Source organism: Harmonia axyridis, chromosome 1 (genome assembly GCF_914767665.1).
Source record: "Harmonia axyridis chromosome 1, icHarAxyr1.1, whole genome shotgun sequence".
NCBI classification, from domain to species: domain Eukaryota; kingdom Metazoa; phylum Arthropoda; class Insecta; order Coleoptera; family Coccinellidae; genus Harmonia; species Harmonia axyridis.
In genome coordinates, this window is record NC_059501.1 from 40,266,956 (window position 1) to 40,285,751 (window position 18,796).

At 33.7% G+C, this 18,796-nt stretch overlaps 1 protein-coding gene across 1 annotated transcript; it reads right to left on the reverse strand.

Moving 5' to 3' along the window:
* Positions 1-2,766: 2,766 nt before the first annotated feature.
* On the reverse strand, positions 2,767-3,384 carry LOC123688642. Its single transcript, XM_045627245.1, has one exon. It carries the CDS (start codon positions 3,382-3,384, stop codon positions 2,767-2,769), a length of 618 nt encoding a protein of 205 aa, XP_045483201.1.
* Between the last annotated feature and the right edge of the window lie 15,412 nt (positions 3,385-18,796).

Below are 18,796 nucleotides of genomic sequence, written 5' to 3' on the forward strand. Positions count from 1 at the left end.
GCCGAGGCGAACATAACATCTTATGATGCCGATTAAAGTTTCGGAGGTACGATTCTCCACAGGTACAAAGAATGCCTTACATTCACCTCGAACCCCTCTTTCAACACCACCAATAACCCACTGCTCAGTTAACATACGTCCTCGATTGTATTTCCTTTTTCCCAACATTGCTTCATCTATCTCGACGATTTTCCCAACGCCCCCGATGCATTGAGAATGTCGTTCGACGTAATCAGCCACAACTTCACGACAAAAGGAAAACCAATCGATAACAGTACGTGAACTGAGTTTCAGCTCAAACATAGTTTCTTTCGTTCTAGTTCTTTAATTTGAAAGAAATATGTCGACCAGGAAACATAATTTGTCCAAATCCAGATGAATACAACCGCAAAATGTTCCACTAAACACACTACGTGAAGACTCGCACTTGGCACGTCCTCTTTTTGGCACGATCACTTTACGGCATCTAAAAAGATTTCTTTCAAAGTCCGCAGATACTCTTGACTGGCATTTTTCGCATAAAGAGTGACACGTCAACACCCCCTGAGCTATAAGGAATTGCCGCGCCTCAACTTTATTCGAAAGATGCTGGTGTAACAGCCACTTTAGCCTATCGGCTGCTCAGATCGACCGATGAGGGTCGGGGTTGACTGCAAATATTGATAACTTGACTTTTTTTATTTGTTGGGCGCCAGGCTTGATTAAGCCAAGATATAATAATTATTATTTATTATCAATGTTGCCTGAAGGAAGAAATAATAAGGAAATAAATTTTAACAATATATTTCTCCCGAAAAATAATACAAAAATTAAATGAAATCAAAATTGAAAATAAATGTAACAAAACTAGGACAGAATTTAACTATGAGAATCTACTGATTTTAATGGGATTATTGTGATAACTGTGGTCTCTTCATCAAGTGCCAACCTAGGTAAATACCTTCGGTATTCATTCTTATTTGTACCAGGAAAATTATCCAAAATGGCCATTTTGGGTTAATTAAATGTTTATTTGGTTTAATGAGTTTATTGAGTAAACACAGTGAATGTAGTAATAAAATTATTTCGCAAATGAACAATGAAATAAATACGTAATTGTAACAACATGAATTATACGGAGACGTTCACCGGTCGATGGCTTGGGACGAACTAACTATACCAGCTGACCGCGTCCTGGACCTCTTCATCGCGTCGTGGCGGGGATAGCGGAGACATCGCGCCAAATGTTCCACCATAGAATATATTTGTTGCACCCCAACACCCGTCCTCAACAAATGATATGTTACTGAGGATGCACTGCCAGCCCGCACTCCTCAGCCATTCTCTGCAGCTTAATCCTATCCAGAGGTTTCGTTAACATATCTGCGATGTTCTGGTTGGTAGGACAGTACTGTAATTCTACTAAATTTTTCTCCTTCAAATCCTTGATGAAGTTAAATTTGGTGTCTATATGCTTCGTTCTATGACTGAATTTATTATTTTCTATAATTTTTAGACAACTCTGGTTATCTTCATAGATGCGAAATTTACTCTGAGTGTTTATCTTAAAATCATTCAACAGTCGGTTAACCCACATACCTTCTTGTACTGCATCTGCCAGGGCATGGTATTCTGCCTCAGTTGATGATAAAGAAACTGAAGCTTGCTTGCGGCAACCCCAGCTGATTGTAGAGTTCCATAATTTGAACACATATCCGCTGTTAGATTTTCTATCCACCTTCGTACTAGCCCAGTCAGCATCCGAGTAACCTACCAAGTTCTTCTCTTCAGCATTGTGACCGCCAAGTACAAGTTCATAATTGATAGTTCCTTTTAGATATCGGCATATTCTCTTTACCTCGGTCCAGTCCATTTCTGTAGGACACCTGTTAAATTGGCTCATAATTGAAACACTTGCTGCGATATCTGGTCTTGTGTTAACAGATAAATATGAGAGTGCTCCAATTAATTGTTGGTACTTCTCATTATTCTGCATCAACGGAGTTTCTTTTCTGTGTTTTTGATATCCTGTATCCATAGGAATGTTTGATGGTTTGGCTTCTTGCAACCCTAACCTGGTCAAAATATTCTTGATATAGTCGGACTGATTCATACAGAAATATCCTTCACTATTTTTTCTGATGTTTATTCCCAAATATTTGCTTATGTTTCCAAGATCGATTAATTCGAAATTCGTCTTCAAGTATACAGCAACTTTGTCAACGTTCTCTTCCTTCTCTGCTGCAATCAAGAAATCATCAACGTGTACAATCACACGACAAGGGCCTTAATATGAAAAAAGTAGCGAAGGACCGAAAATTGAAATTCGTGGAGAAATGATTTCTGCCTACCTTGGTAAAGGAAAGTCCATGAAATGTCCTTGGCTGATAGATCTTCGCCGTCGAACGGGTGGTAGACGGAACACTCAATCTCGCACAACCGAAGAAACGGTATTGTTCTTGAAAATAGAGTCGACTCGAAAATGTTTATGAAAAGAAAATATTGCGTTTAACACAACGAAAGAGCGAGTGGAAATCTGTATGAAATGTCCATATGCACGGACGGGTCTTGAATGGATCCTCGCGTATCTGGCATCTATCAAATCTCCAGCATATGTTTTCCCGCGGTACATTTAAATGAATGATATTCTCTGAATTAGGAAAACAATGAATTTATTAATAATAAAAGAAAAACAAATAAAATAAGATGAGTTGACTAGTTGCAGTAACATAACCGCTCACCTAAAATAGAATATTTTACACAAAAAAAAGAGTTGACAAAAAAAAATTATTGAAGTGGTAAAGGGTATAACTTAACCACCGGCCTCTGCAGTATACCCTGAGTTGTACGGACACTAGCTACTCGAGCTATTTTATCAGCACCATGGTGCAATTTTTCGATTCGTCCTAAACGCCAGCGCAATGGAGGAAGCTGATCATCTTTGATAAGTACGAGTGTACCTATTGAGAGACAATCGGTGGTTTTATCGAACCACTTCTTACGTTGTTGTAACGTGTTTAAATATTCCAAGTGCCACTGTTTCCAAAAATCTTGGTGGATACGCGTCAAAAGCTGCCAACGTGAAAGTCTTCCCATTGAAAGGTGTGATAAGTCCGGTTCAGGTAATGCAGTCAATGGCGCTAAGGTGAGAAAATGTCCCGGCGTTAACGCCGATATGTCATTCGGGTCATTACTAAGTGGACAAAGCGGGCGCGAGTTGAGAAGAGCTTCTATTTGCCTAAGTACTGTGTAAAATTCCTCATAAGTAAGAATTTGATCACCTATGATTCGAAGCAAGTGCGATTTAACGGATTTTATTCCGGATTCCCAAAGTCCTCCAAAATGTGGACCAGAAGGGGGATTAAAGCTCCATTTTATCTGTTCCTCAATCAGCGCATTTTGCATATAGTTTGAGAGCTCTCGATATGCTCCTTTGAAGTTCGTTCTGCCGTCACTAAATATATGATTGCATCGTCCTCGTCGAGCAATGAATCGACGTAATGCAGCGAGAAAGGCGTTGGACGTGAGATCTGAGACGAGTTCTAAATGTAATGCCTTTGTATTAAAACATACAAACAGGCATATGTACGACTTGAACGATTTAGAACCACGAGTTCGAGACATAGTTGTTTGAAATGGCCCACCATAGTCTACACCTACACATTGAAAAGGCTTGAGCTGATTCACTCTTAGAGAGGGCAAATTACCCATTAAAGGCTGAGAAGCCTTTGGTTTCACCCTGAAACAGGTATGACAACGAGAAATAACTTTATTTATCGCTCTTCGAGCGGACAATATCCAAACTTGTTGAGTAAGGAGAAATTGTAGAGTTTGGGCACCTGGATGATGGTAAACTCTATGAAAATGCTGAATTATAAGTTCAGTGAGTCGATGAGAAAACGGAAGAAGGGCTGGGTGTTTATGGTCATACGAAAGACCAGAAAATGAAAGTCTGCCGCCCACCCTGAGAACACCATCCTCGCCAATGAAAAGATTCAACTTACGAAGACCCTTCGAAATAGGTTTTTCATTCTGAATATTAGCAATATCTGCCTGGAACACAGATTGCTGTACTTGCTTGATGATGAAGGTGAAAGCATGTTTGAGGTCTATCGATGATACAATTCCATTTATACGAGACTTGGAATTTTTCAGGTAATGAACGAATCTGAAAACGTAAACCACTATACGCTGAATCTTGGACAACGACGAGAACTTCGAAAGCAACTCAGGTACAAATTGCGAGCAGACAAATGTGGGCAAAGAAATGTGACGCTCTTCCTCCCTCACGAGATTCACTTTCCATTTCTCTGCGATCGAAAGTGGTTTCCTCTGAACGGAGCCAGTATGGTCCCGCCCACCATTATGTACAATTCAGAAGTTCAACTGGCGTCAAACCACGTGAAGCACAATCAGCGGGGTTATCCCTAGATTTGACATGATACCAGAGTTCTGGTGAAACCAATTCCTGAATCTGAGTCGTTCGATTACTGACGAACGATTTCCATCGATGAGGGGAGGATCTGATCCATGTCAGAGCGACTGTGGAATCGGACCAGGCAAAAACTTTGCTTATCTGAAAGGCGGATGAATAGACCGAGAGAACTAAGGAAATGAGTTTAGACAAGAGAAGACAGGCGCAGAGTTCCAATCTAGGAATTGAAATTCTCTTTACCGGAGAAACCTTTGATTTGCCACATACGAATCTAAGTATATATAAAACCGCTTGCACATATACGTCAAACTTTAAACGTAAAATCACAGCCCAAACGGGACCATCTAGAGCAAAAATGACAAGAATAAGACCCCCCTCAAAATCGTCTGGAGATCCCGGGAAAAATCCCAAACCTTCGATTCTCCCCGCGGTTTTCGAGTATACGGGGTGTTTCGGATCATTTTGACATTTCAAGTCCCATATTTCTGTGGTATCTGTGGACAATTTGGCTGTCAGTGTCATATTAATAATAAATATTCCATTTCGATATATGAAAGTTCTTGAAAAAGTTTGCAGTTTCCAAAATTGTTATTCATTATTTAAATAAATGCCGACAGATAAAATGCAAAGTCTACGGCGAATCAAAAATTCGATAGATATTTGTCAAAATTTGGAAATGAACATTTATATCATCGAATGCATTTTCCTCAATTCAGGTTTGTTTGAAGGGTTTGTATTATTTGGAATTAATTGGATGAATGTTACTTTATTTCAGGAATTTTTCGTTTATTTTCCACAATCTATAAAACTACATTTCCTTTCGTGAGAATTTGAATTTATTGCGACAGAAGATGGAACTACCAAAGAGAACAGAAGCTTCATTCATCAATTCAGTCTTGGATTGGAGTAAAAGTTATGCTACTATGAAACAGTATTAAACAGATAGAAAGACTCCTTATAGATAATTCACAATTGGCTTTATTACTGGACAAAAAAGAGCCAAGTTAGTCAGATAACAGTCAAAAGTTTCCATGAGTTTTTTGAATATCTAAAATACATATACACTTTTACGACAGAGGAGTGCAAAAATATAAGTGACCCCGTTTTTGAAGAATTTGAGTGCAGTGCTGTTGAATTTATAATGAATAAGTCAACTCTTTCATACTAATAATTTCAACTATATATACCCTGTTATATTATATTCCGCTCAACTGAAACATGTATTAATAAGCCTTGGAAATTAGAGACTCTCAAACTTATCACCTGATTTCTCAAAAAGGTTTCACCAAGATAAGATATTGTAGGTAATTGCTTATGAGGTAACATAGGCCATGGGTATTTGAAAGGCAAGTCTATTCATTATGTCTCTTTTTAGTTGGTTTATTATAGCTATACTGAATATTTCTAAAAATAACATTCACTTTAGATGTGAATTAATTAAATTTGGACTTATGCATCATATCATATATGACTATGAAATTGAGAAAGACATATTTTTCTAAATTCCATTATAAGTCTTTCGAATAGTACTTTGAAGATATTGATTTCAATGACGTATGGAATACCTATATCAGTTGAAATACTAGTCAAAATGTTACGACAGAAATAAATTTTGAAGGATCATTCAGTATATGAAGAATTTAACATGGCAGTCACTTTCGAAATTGGTATCAATTTTCCAGCAATTCAATGAAGGTATAAAATACTTTAAAAAGCAACTATTTATTGAAAATTTCCATGTCATGAATGAATGATCAAATTTGTATAAAAATGTTGATACCTACCTATTTGTTCACTAAAGTTTCCAATCTTTTAATCGTTATAGGAATAGGTGCTATATGGCCATTTCAAAAATGCTATCCTACTGATTTATTCATTGCTTTTCATTTTGGTAAGAATTAAATTATTCATTGATTCAGATCCAAAGTTAACATTTGAAAAAATCAAGTCAATGTAGTTATTGACCCATATGGGTCAATAGTATTGGCCGATACAATTTTAGTACCGATTTCAAATACTCAGTTCCTTTTGACTGAAATAAAAATTGAACAATTATCTTTGTATCTTGAAATGAATTTTGCACTTTTCCAGTGTTCAACAATGAGATCATTATTAAATTGACTCAAGAAATTAACAGAGTATGCTATATCAGGACTAGTTAATACTGCTGAAGATATTAATAAACCTATTAATTTCTTATATGGTTCATCATTACAACTCTCTTTTGTTGAATCAAAATTCAATTTAGTTTTCACATGTTCACAATCAGACATGTTGAATCATTGCAATACATATTTGAAGAATATAATCGATAGCTTTACTACCTTTTCCATAATTTCTAGTAATATTCATCCCTAATCATTTTTTAGCTTCCCCTAATTTCTTTATCATAAAATTTTCTATCAGAAAATTCATTCAGAATTAACATTAGTTAAAACAAAAAAGTCATCCATGTACAATGCAACAATAGTAAGCCAGTTATTTTTTGATTTATGTAAATACTATGATCAATTGTTGATCTTTTGAAACTTTTATCTATCAAAATTTTATTTACTATATAGGACATAAATTGCCCTGTTTAATTCACTTCTGAGTAAAACCCAGAGCCACAAGTCTCGTTCTATAACATAGCATCAATACAATCTTCAGATACTAAAAAACTCCTTAGTTCGTCAGGAATTTCCAATAGGTCCTTCAAATTGTTCAATTATATTGTATTTCTTCACAAAATATGGAATAGAAGAATAATTTGCTGCTCAACTGAAAAATGTATTGATAAACCTTGGAAATGAGGGACTTCTTATAACCTGATTTCTCAGATATGGGTATCCGAAAGGTAGATCTATTATTCATTCTGCCTCTTTTCAGTTTGTTTATTACAGCTATACTGAATATTCCTAAAACAACATTTCACTGTAGGTCTTTTCATAGATCTTATCGAATGATTATGTAAATTCAATATTTGTCAAAACTGAAAATAAACATTGAATGCAGTTTCTTTATTTCAGGTAGTACTATTGACTGATAATAACTCTCACATTTTGATTATGCATTTTTCCCAAATTTTTTAAATAAGAAAGAAATTGCCATTTCTAGAGAAATGAGAATTTCAGATTTCAAAATGTCTCATTTCTCCAAAAATGACTAATTACTACTTCAAATATATACACCCTATATAATAGTTGATCAAATATTGTGTATTTCTTTACAAATTAGTTAATAATTTGAAGCTTTAATCTCAATTTTCAGATTTGAATTGGTCCAACATCTCTAGATATTTCTAATTGATATTCCACAAATAAAAATCCTGTATAATTATCCATCCAAATCCTGTATAATAATCCATCTTCTGAAAAGAAAAACAGGTGAATGTTTACTATATAGAATTAATTTTGATAATGATTCAAAAGTGATGAAATTTTGCTTACTTACTAATTTTGGGTATTAGATCACGAATCCGGTGACATAAATTCCTCAATCCTGCTGGTTTTTTTTAAAAATTTGTAAAATTGGCTTGATGAAGGTAAGGTTATCCACATTAATAGCTAGTTTTCTTGTATTTTATCAACTGATTCTCGTTAGAAATGATTAATTAATCACATTTCAAGCTTTTCCCTAAAAAAAAAATGGCTTTTTCTCGTCAAAAACTACTATTTTATTCATTGTTTACATCCGGTGGCGGCAATTATGTTCTTTACGTAACGTCTGTCAAATGCCAAATAATCTGCAACGTTGCCAGTATGCCCAGATCTTCTTGATGGGATCGGTCTTTACTTGGTAGAAATTCATATTAATAAATTGTTTGAGATTATGACGTATTATAAAACTGTATGGAAACTCATAACATGACAAGTCTACAGGGTGGCCACTTTTTTAATGGGATTGTATTGGTAACTTTTAAACCATAAGAGTTAGAAAGTCGGTCAAATGGAAAAAAAGTTGCATGCATAGAAGCATTATTATTGAGATATAAGAAAAGTAAATTATGTCATTTTGATTTTTCTTTTTTTCCCACTTTATTTCAAATATCATCAAAAAATGTCACAGGAATTTTTTATTCGACAGTAAATTATCCTCAATTTGACGTAATCAGATTTCGTTTCCAACGTTTCGTACTCTCTGGGACACCCTCAACCTCAATTTTTTCAATACGGACCTGCATATTTTATGACATTTTTCGAAATAACTTTTAACGCTGAATTCAACGATTTATCATTCAAAGTAGATTTTCAGGTGATTTTGACCCTTATCCAATTTTCTTTGGGTCGGATCTGTATTACCTTTATTCAGTTTAATTGGCAACATGCAATATGCAATAAATTTCGATAAGAAAGTCAACTTACCCATCTTGAACTAAATGGAACATATTAGAATCAAAGCAAGAAACCAGTATACTGGTTTCTTGGTTCTTCTTTTATAATAATCATTTAAATATTTCAATTCATAATAATTAAACGAAAGTATCATTTAAAGAAAGAAAAATCAGATGATTATTCGAAAGTAAATGAAAATTAATGAAGTAAGTGTTTGAAATGTCCACCATTTTGTAAAATAGGTACACTTTACGGTTCTGGAACCCATACTTCTTATACATTTGCTTGTTTGGTCTCCTTGAATACCTTTCGAAACATTCTCAATTTTCTCGCGAGGTATCACTATTGTTGTATTTGTCATTTGTTCCGTTGAAACAAATTACAGAATCGAACTTTATTTTGAGATCATTACGATATAATTTGTGCAAGGCTTGGTATTCAAAATTGAAATCATTGTATTCGCGTCTGTTGACTATTTTATTAACAGCAGTTTTTGAAAAATTCCATTCACTGGCCACAGTTCTCGATTTTGGGTCAGAACATTGATATCGTTAATATAAACTTATTTTTTCTTACATACACACCATTAAATTTGGATGAGGGTCAAAATCATCTGAAAATCAACTCTGAATGACATTGTGTGATATATCGTTGAATTCAGCGTTAAAAGTTATTTCGAAAAATGTCATAAAATATGCAGGTCCGTATTGAAAAAATGAGGTTGAGGGTGTCCCAGAGAGTTCGAAACGCTGGATACGAAATCTGAATACGTCAAATTGAGGATAATTTACTGTCGAATAAAAAATTCATGTAACATTTTTTGATAATATTTTAAATAAAGTGGGAAAAAAAGAAAAATCAAAATGACATAATTTACTTTTTTTATGATATCTCAATAACCGGCCCTGATAATCTCGATTTGTTTGAACTGCTTTATAATGCTTCTATGCATGCAATTTTTTCTCCATTTGACCGACCTTCTAACTCTTATGGCTTAAAAGCTACCAATACAAACCCATTAAAAAAGTGGCCACCCTGTAGACTTGTCTTGTTTGGTTTCCGAAATAGTTATTTAGTAATCTTCCATTCAACTCTTTCTTAGTACCTATCCTCTCAATTAATTTTTACTTTAATCTTTAATAACAGTAATTAATGATTTTTCAATACTTTCAATCGGTTTGTCAATCAGAAATGCTTGACTGTGTAGAAATAGAGTATAAAGTTCTAATAAAGAGTCAAAAAAAATCGGTTACAGCTTTTAAGGCCTTTTTTTCAGCTAAGAAATTTTTTTTCAATGGCACCCATAGCTTCAGCAAGCGTTCAATAGCTAGAACTAGTGAAAGCCATCGAATTCTAGAATAAGAAAGAACATTGCTGTAAGTTGTTTCTGCATACTCACGAAAACCTTTCATCGTTCGACCCTTACAAAAAATATTTGAAAATTTTAAGACCAATAGAATGCACAGAAATTAAAATCATATCGGCGGAAGTGGAAGCAGTATTGTGAAGTCTATGCGCTGGACAACCGATAGTTTCATTGTCGAATTAAAAAAAAACTCGCCTTTATTTTACTTCGAAGTAAGTACCGCACTGACAGCGAAAATATTTTATATGGAAATATTAAGGTACTCTAAGGATTCAATATAAAATAAAGTGATTGCATAAGACTATTTTTTTGAACAATTTTAATAATTTTATTTTCAATCCTTCGGTTTCTGAAAAATAATGTTTGAGCAACGGAAACAGCATTTCAGATTTATGATTACTGGAATCCGTTGAGATTCCATGAAAACAAATTTTGTCTCACCTACACTATATAAGGAAATATGAATCTCATAACGGTCAAATTACTGACCGGGACAATTGAATAACTAACCGGGACACGGGGACTCAATGGTCCAAACCGGGACATGTCCCGGCGTACCGGGACGTATGGCAGCTAATCGTGAATAACTTTATGATGCAGATACAAATCGACTAACATGTCGATGGCGTTATGTTCACAAATACCTAAACTTATTGTGTGACATCTACGTTATATTTATTTCTACTACCACTTACCGTTACAGCCATCTATTGCAAAACGGCGCGCCGTTGCCGCGGCGGAAGCAAAGTTGTACGCCTTATATAAATATTCATATGAATATCTAAATATAAATATTTTTGAGAGGTTAGGCTTGATATCGGTGTAATATGGGATTTGGTCCCATAGAAAAACTCGAAGCCCAAAATGGCGAACCCCCTCAAAATTTAAGGCTAGGACCGCCCTTGATTTGTCGTCATGAAAAGTTAGGATTTGCATCAAATATTTTCATGTGAGCAAGGGCGAAACGGTATATTCTAGGAAAAAAATCATATAGAATTCCAACCTAGAACCAGCATAGTATACCGAGTGAATCGTCTGAAATCAGCTAACGATACAAGGTTTCGGAAAAAAAGCTTTTATTTTCTAGCCGGATACCCAGTGAAGGATCTACCGGCATAGTGACGGGGTCCAAGGGGCGGAGCCCCTTCGGCGAGCAGAGCGAGTCTAAGTATATATAAAACCGCTTGCACATTTACGTCAAACTTTAAACGTAAAATCACAGCCCAAACGGGACCATCTAGAGCAAAAATGACAAGAATAAGACCCCCCTCAAAATCGTCTGGAGATCCCGGGAAAAATCCCAAACCTTGGATTCTCCTCGCGGTTTTCGAGTACACGGGGTGTTTCGGATCATTTTGACATTTCAAGTCCCATATTTCTGTGGTATCTGTGGACAATTTGGCTGTCAGTGTCATGTTAATAATAAATATTCCATTTCGATATATGAAAGTTCTTGAAAAAGTTTGCAGTTTCCAAAATTGTTATTCAATATTTAAATAAATGCCGACAGATAAAATGCAAAGTCTTCGGCGAATCGAAAATTCGATAGATATTTGTCAAAATTTAGAAATGAACATTTATATCATCGAATGCATTTTCCTCAATTCAGGTTTGTTTTAAGTGTTTGTATCATTCAATTGGATATGAATGTTACTTAATTTCAGGAATTTTTCGTTTATTTTCCACAAACTATAAAACTATATTCTCTTTCGTGAGAATTTGAATCTATTGCGACAGAAGATGGAACTACAAAACAGAACAGAAGCTTCATCTGATCATGTATTAAACAGATAGAAAAACTCCTTATAGATAATTCACAATTGGCTTTATTACTGGAAAAAGAGCCAAGTTAGTCAGATGACATTCAAAAATTTCCATGTGTTTTTGGAATATCTAAAATATACACTTTTACGACAGAAGAGTGCAAAAATATAAATGATCAATCCGTTTTTGAAGAATTTGAGTGCAGTGCTGTTGAATTTATAATGAATAAGTCAAATCTTTGTGAAATCTTCCATACGAATAATTTCAACTTTATATTATGTATTATATTATTTGCCGCTCAACTGAAACATGTATTAATAAACCTTGGAAATTAGAGACTCAAACTTTTTACCTGATTTCTCATAAAGGTTCCACCAAGATATAAAAATTTCTTATGAGGTAACATAAGCCATGGGTATTTGAAAGGCAAGTCTATTCATTCTGTCTCTTTTTAGTTTGTTTATTAAAGCTATACTAGTATATACATATAAAAAATCAGTTGAAATACTAGTCAAAATGTTACGACAGAAATAAAATTTAAAGGATCATTCAGTATATGAAGAATTTCAACATGGCAGTTACTTTTGAAATTGGTATCAATCTTCCAGCAATTCAATGTAGGTATAAAATACTTTAAAAAGTAACTATTCATCAAAACTTTCCATTTCATGAATGAATGATTAAACTTGTATAAACATGTAGATACCTATTTCACTAAAGTTTTCAATCGTTATAGGAATAGTTGCTCTATGGCCACTTCGAAAATGCTATCCAACTGATATATTCATTGCTTTTGATTTTGGTAAAAATTAAATTATTAATTGATTCAGATCCAAAGTTAACATTTGAAAAAAATCAAGTCAATGTAATTATCGAACCCACTAACATGGGTCAATAGTATTGGCTGATACAATTTTAGTACCAAGGCAGTCATTTCAAATACTGAACACATCTTCTGACTGAAGTAAAACTTGAACAATGATCTTTTTTTACTTGCATCTTGAAATGAATTTTGCACTTTTTCAGTGTTCAATAATGAGATAATTATTAAATTGACTCAAGAGATTAACAGTATGCTTTATCAGGATTAGTTAATACTGCTGAAGACGTTAATAAACCTATTAATTTCTTATATGGTTCATCATTACAACTCTCTTTTGTTGAATCAAATTTCAATTAAGTTTTCAAAGGAGTTTTCATATGTTTACAATTAGACATGTTGAATTATTGCAATACATATTTGAAGAATATAAACGATTACTATACTACTTTTTTCATAATTTCTAGTGATATTCATCCCTAAACAATTTTAGCTTTCCCTAAATTCTTTATGATAAAATTATCACTTAAATTTTCTATCAGATATATTCATTCAGAATTAACATTTGTTAAAACAAAAAAGTCATCTACATATAATGCAACAACAGTTAGCAAGTTATTTTTTGATTTTATGTAAATACAATGCTCAATTATTGATATTTTTTAACTAATATCTGTCAAAATTTCATTTACTATATATATTGCCCTGTTCAATTTACTTCTGACTAAAACCCAGAGCTACAAGCTTGCTCTATAACGTAACGAACCATCACGATTAAGCTTTAATTCAGCTGTCCTCCACTGAATCAGAATTATCTAGTGAAATTTCTATATCATCTCTTATCTATGATAACTATATCTTGACTGGTATTAATGAAATTGTTACCTGTATCCCTTTGATCATTCACCAGAACACACAAAAATCATTTTTGTCCATATACCTTCAAGAAATATGCAAAATTCATCGATACAATTTTCAGATTCTAAAAACGCCTTAGTTCTTCAGGAATGTCCAATTGGTCTTTCAATATTATAAATTATGGAAAATAACCTACTATTAACCAAATTTTTAGATTTCAAAAGGTGTCCTTCCTTGTATTCTAAATATATACACCCTATATAATCGAATTTGATCGAATATTGTATTTCTTAATAAATTATGAAATAGAAGAATAATTTGCTGCTCAACTGAAAAAAGTATTGATGAACCTCGGAAATGAGGGACTTCTTATAACCTGATTTCTCAAAGATGTTACTGATATTATTACGATTGCTTGTAAGGCAACATTAGCCATGGGTTTTTGAAAGGTAGATCTATTCATTCTGCCCCTTTTCAGTTTATTATAGCTATACTGAATATTCCTAAAACAAAATTTCACTGTAGGTCTTTTCATAGATCTTATCGAATGATTATGTAAATTCAATATTTGTCAAAACTGAAAATAAACATTGAATGCAGTTTCTTTTTCAGGTAGTGTTTCTATTGACTGATAATAACTCTCACATTTTGATTATGCATTTTTCCCAAATTTTTTGAAGAAGAATGAAATTGCCATTTCTAGAGAAATGAGAATTTCAGATTTCAAAATGTCTAATTACTACTTCAAATATATATACACCCTATATAATTGTTGATCAAATATTGTGTATTTCTTTACAAATTAGTTAATAATTTGAAGCTTTAATCTCAATTTTCAGACTTGAATTGGTCCAACATCTCTAGATACTTCTAGATATTCGACAAATAAATATCCTGTATAATTATGCATCCAAACGAAAATAATCCATCTTCTGAAAAGAAAAACAATGTTTACTATATAGAATTAATTTAAATAATGATTCAAAAGTGATGAAATTTTGCAGACTTACTTATTTTGGGTTTTAGATCACGAATCCGCTATCATAAATTCCTTAATCCAGCTAGTTTTTTTTTTTAATTGTGAAATTGGCCTAATAAAGGTGAGGTTATCCACATTAATAGCTAGTTTTCTTGTATTTTATTAACTGATTCTCGTTAGAAATGATTAATTAATCACATTTCAAGCTTTCCCTGAAATAAAAATGCCTTTTTTTCGTCAAAATCGATGGTTTTATCGATTGTTTAATATGGCGGCGGCCATCATGTTTAATACGTAACGTCAGATGCTAAATAATCTGCAACGTTGCCTGTATGCCAGATCTTCTTGATGGGATCGGTTTTTTACTTGGTGGAAATTCATGTTAATAGATTGTTTGAGATTATGACGTATTATAAAACTGTATGGAAACTCATAATTTTCGCACAGCTATTCGAGCAGAAAATTCGGCAAGTTTATTTTCGAAATGAATAAATGGTAGTTCATATGGTGTTATTCTGGTTTTTTCGATATTGGCATCGGATTCAGTTTAGTCCTCCTGAACATATACAGGGAAATTGATGTTGACGAGGACGCTGTGATTAGGTACAAGGTTTTCAAAGGGTTCACAGACCAAATTAGATTTTGTGTTATACTTGCCAATTTTCTTTTTTTTTTCATATGAAACAATAGATTTACAATTTTTTTTTTTAATTTCTACCTGAATGGCTAAAACCGTGATAAGTAAATAAATATATTATAATATAACAAATACATAAGCGTACAAATTTTTTTACCGAAATTTGAGGCTTTATTGTAAAACACTGGTTATACATTTATGATTCGAAATATTGCCCATCGCTGGTCACTATACTTTCTCACATCTTTCGGGCAGCGTACGAATTGAAAAAACTGGTCATCTTTTGAAGCGATCCACGAATCGATCCAAGTTTTTAATTCTTCATAAGATAGGAAGTGCTGGTCAGCCAGGCTGTGTGCTATTGATCGAAACAAGTGATAGTCCGAGGAAGCAACGTCTGGAGAATACGTCGGGTGGGGTAGGAATTCCCATTTCAACTTTTTCAAGTATATCTTGACTTTCGCAACATGGAGTCGAGCATTGTCATGCAGTAAAATCCATTCATCTACTCTCTCGTCGTATTGCGGCGGTTTGTCTCTCAATGCTCAATGATTGCGTTCGATAACGATCGCCTGTGATCGTTTCAGTCGGTTTTAACAACTCATAATACACTACGCCGAGCTGGTACCACCAAATACTGAGCATGACCTTAGAACCGAGAATATTCGGTTTAGCCGTCGACGTGGAAGCATGGCCGGGATATCCACATGATTTTATGTGCTTGGGATTATCGTAATGAACCCGTTTTTCGTCTCCAGTCCCAATCCGATGCAGAAATTCCTTCCGTCTTTGCCTCGAAAGCAGCTGTTCACAAACAAACAAACTCCGTTCAAACACCTCCCGGCTTCAACTCGTACGGCACCCACTTTTCTTGTTTCTGAATCATTCCTATGACTTTCAGGCGTTTTGAAATGGCTTGTAGTTCTAATGATCCTGTCAATTATTGTTGCGTTTGAAATGAGTCTTGATCAAGTATTGCCTCCAATTCTGCATCTTCAAAAACCTTCTCTCTTCCACCGCGATGCTGGTCTTCGACATCAAAATCACCATTCTTGAAGCGTTGAAACCACTCTCGGCACGTTCCTCCACTAATAGCGGCCTTACCATAGGTATTTGAGAGCATTCGATGAGCCCCAGCCGCAGATTTATTCATATTTCAGTAGAAAATTAAAACCTCCCTCAAATGACGAGAATTTGACTCGTAAGCTGACATGGTTAATCGTGAATAACTTTATGATGCAGACACAAATCGACTAACATGTCGATGGCGTTATGTTCACAAATAACTAAACTTATTGTATGACATCTACGATATATTTATTTCGACTATCACTTACCGTTACAGCCAGCTATTGCAAAACGGCAGGAGCAAAGTTGTACGCCTAAATCTAAAATTTCGGAATATGACATTGTTCAGCTAAAATATTTTCGAAGTTCAGGCGCTTCCGGTTTTATAAGAATTAAAAAATTTTTTTTCTAAACAAACTTTTTTTTCATTTTATGTCTCAGATATTATCGAGATTTCCATTCTCAATTACTCTTTGCTAAAATTATTGTGTTAGTCCTCATAGTTTTCAAAATATCAAGGAAAAACCGTAAAAAAGAGAGAATTTCCTTAGTCACAATTACCTGAATTATTTTTACTGTGAATATCCTATGCCTATTTCAATTCACTTTCTCAAACTAAAATGATGTTGGAACATCGTGCATATCTTGAATTTGAGAAATATCATCACAGGGTGCCAAAAATTATGAACAAAATTTGATCATAACTTTCGATTTTCAAATCAGAACCCTATTTTTTTGTGATTTCGCTGGATTCTACGGTAAAAAATAAGGGTAGTGTCCAAACGTGATTATGCTCTCAAATTCAATAATTCAAGAGTTATTTGAGATTTTATGAATTTATGTTATACGTAGGGTCAATTTTATTCGATCTGTTTCCAGACAGACTAGCAATAATACTCTATGACCATAGAAATTTAAATATCTAATTACTTTACATGTAACAGGTATTTTCATTATCAATTTTCACTTATTTGATTTCACGAATTGAATTTCCGATATTCAAATGACAAAATTCTGGATATACTTTTCTCTAATTATGTGGCAAATCAGTTCTTTCCGGCACATTTTGTGGAACAAAATAGACTGGAACGGATTTATCTATTATTTGTCAAATTTGTGATACAGAAAACTGTTCTACCAACCAACATTTTTCAATGCAAAAATCACTAATAGATATTTATGGAAATTTCCGTCAATTTCAATAAAAAGGCAGTGAATTCGGGAACATAATGTTTAAAACTCGTACAGAAGGCTCATTCTACCACTCGGTCATTTTGAACTCTTGGAAGAATATCAATAAGTTCTGCACTTGTATTATAAATATCTAATTCCATATTCACGATGAATGCATTAGAATTATTGGTAGAACTCATCAAATTTTAAATCAGAAATTTCCTTATCTTCTTGAAAGGATGTTGCATACTTCTTGAATATCCATTATACTGGATGGAGTACCTACCTAGAAGAAAAAAACCTCTACCTACCAAATGAAATAAAATCATGCAGGACTCCTGTGTGCCAATTCTATTCATATGAAAAAGCGGTAGAATACATTTTATGAATTCAGGAAAAAATCAGCGTGGTGATGAAAAGGGAGTAACAGAAAGTTTGAAACAATTCTGTTGCATTCACCGTGGATATGGAATAGATCCAGAATTTCATTATTTGAATAACGGGGATACATATCGTCAAATTATAATCTACTTTATTCAATAATGAGTACACCTGTCACTTTGAAATAATTGAATATTTGAAACGCACTCTAGAAACAGATTGAATGAAATTGACCCTACGTATAACATAAATTCATAAATTCTGGAATAACTCTTGAATTATTGAATTTGAGAGCATAATCATGTTTGAACACTACCCTTATTTTTACCGTAGAATTCAACGAAATCACAAAAACATAGGGTTCTGATTTGAAAATCGAAAGTTATGATCAAATTTTGTTCACAATTTTTGGCACAATATTTGAAACACCCTGTGATGATATTTTTCAAATTCAAGATATGCACGATATTCCAACATCATTCTAGTTTGTGAAAATGAATTGAGTATACGCATAGGATATTCACAGTGAAAATAATTCACGTGATAGTGACTATGGAAATTCTCTCTTTTTTACGTTTTTTTCTTAATATTTTGAAAACTATGAGAACTAACGCAATAATTTTAGCAGAGAGTATTTGAGAATAGAAATCTTGATAATACCTGAAACATAAAATGAAAAAAAATATTTTTTTCGAAGAATTTTTTTTTAATTCTTGTATAACCGGAAGTGCCAGAACTTCTAAAATATTTTAGCTGAATAGGGCATCATGAACAATGTCATATTCTGAATTTTCAGATTTCAAATCGGCCCCGTTCTCCAGAAACGTCTAATAGGCCTTCGAACTTGAAACACCCTGTATAAATATTCATATAAATATCTAAATATAAATATTTTTGAGAGGTTAAGCTCGATATCGGTGTAATCTGGGATTTGGTACCATAGAAAAACTCGAAACCCTTAACGGCGAACCCCCTCAAACTTAAGGCTAGGACCGCCCTTGATTTGTCGTCATGGAAAGTTAT

Excerpts from the sequence above, each read along its gene's own strand:
- LOC123688642 (XM_045627245.1), bottom strand. The coding sequence starts at position 3,384 with ATGCAAAATGCGCTGATTGAGGAACAGATAAAATGGAGCTTTAATCCC.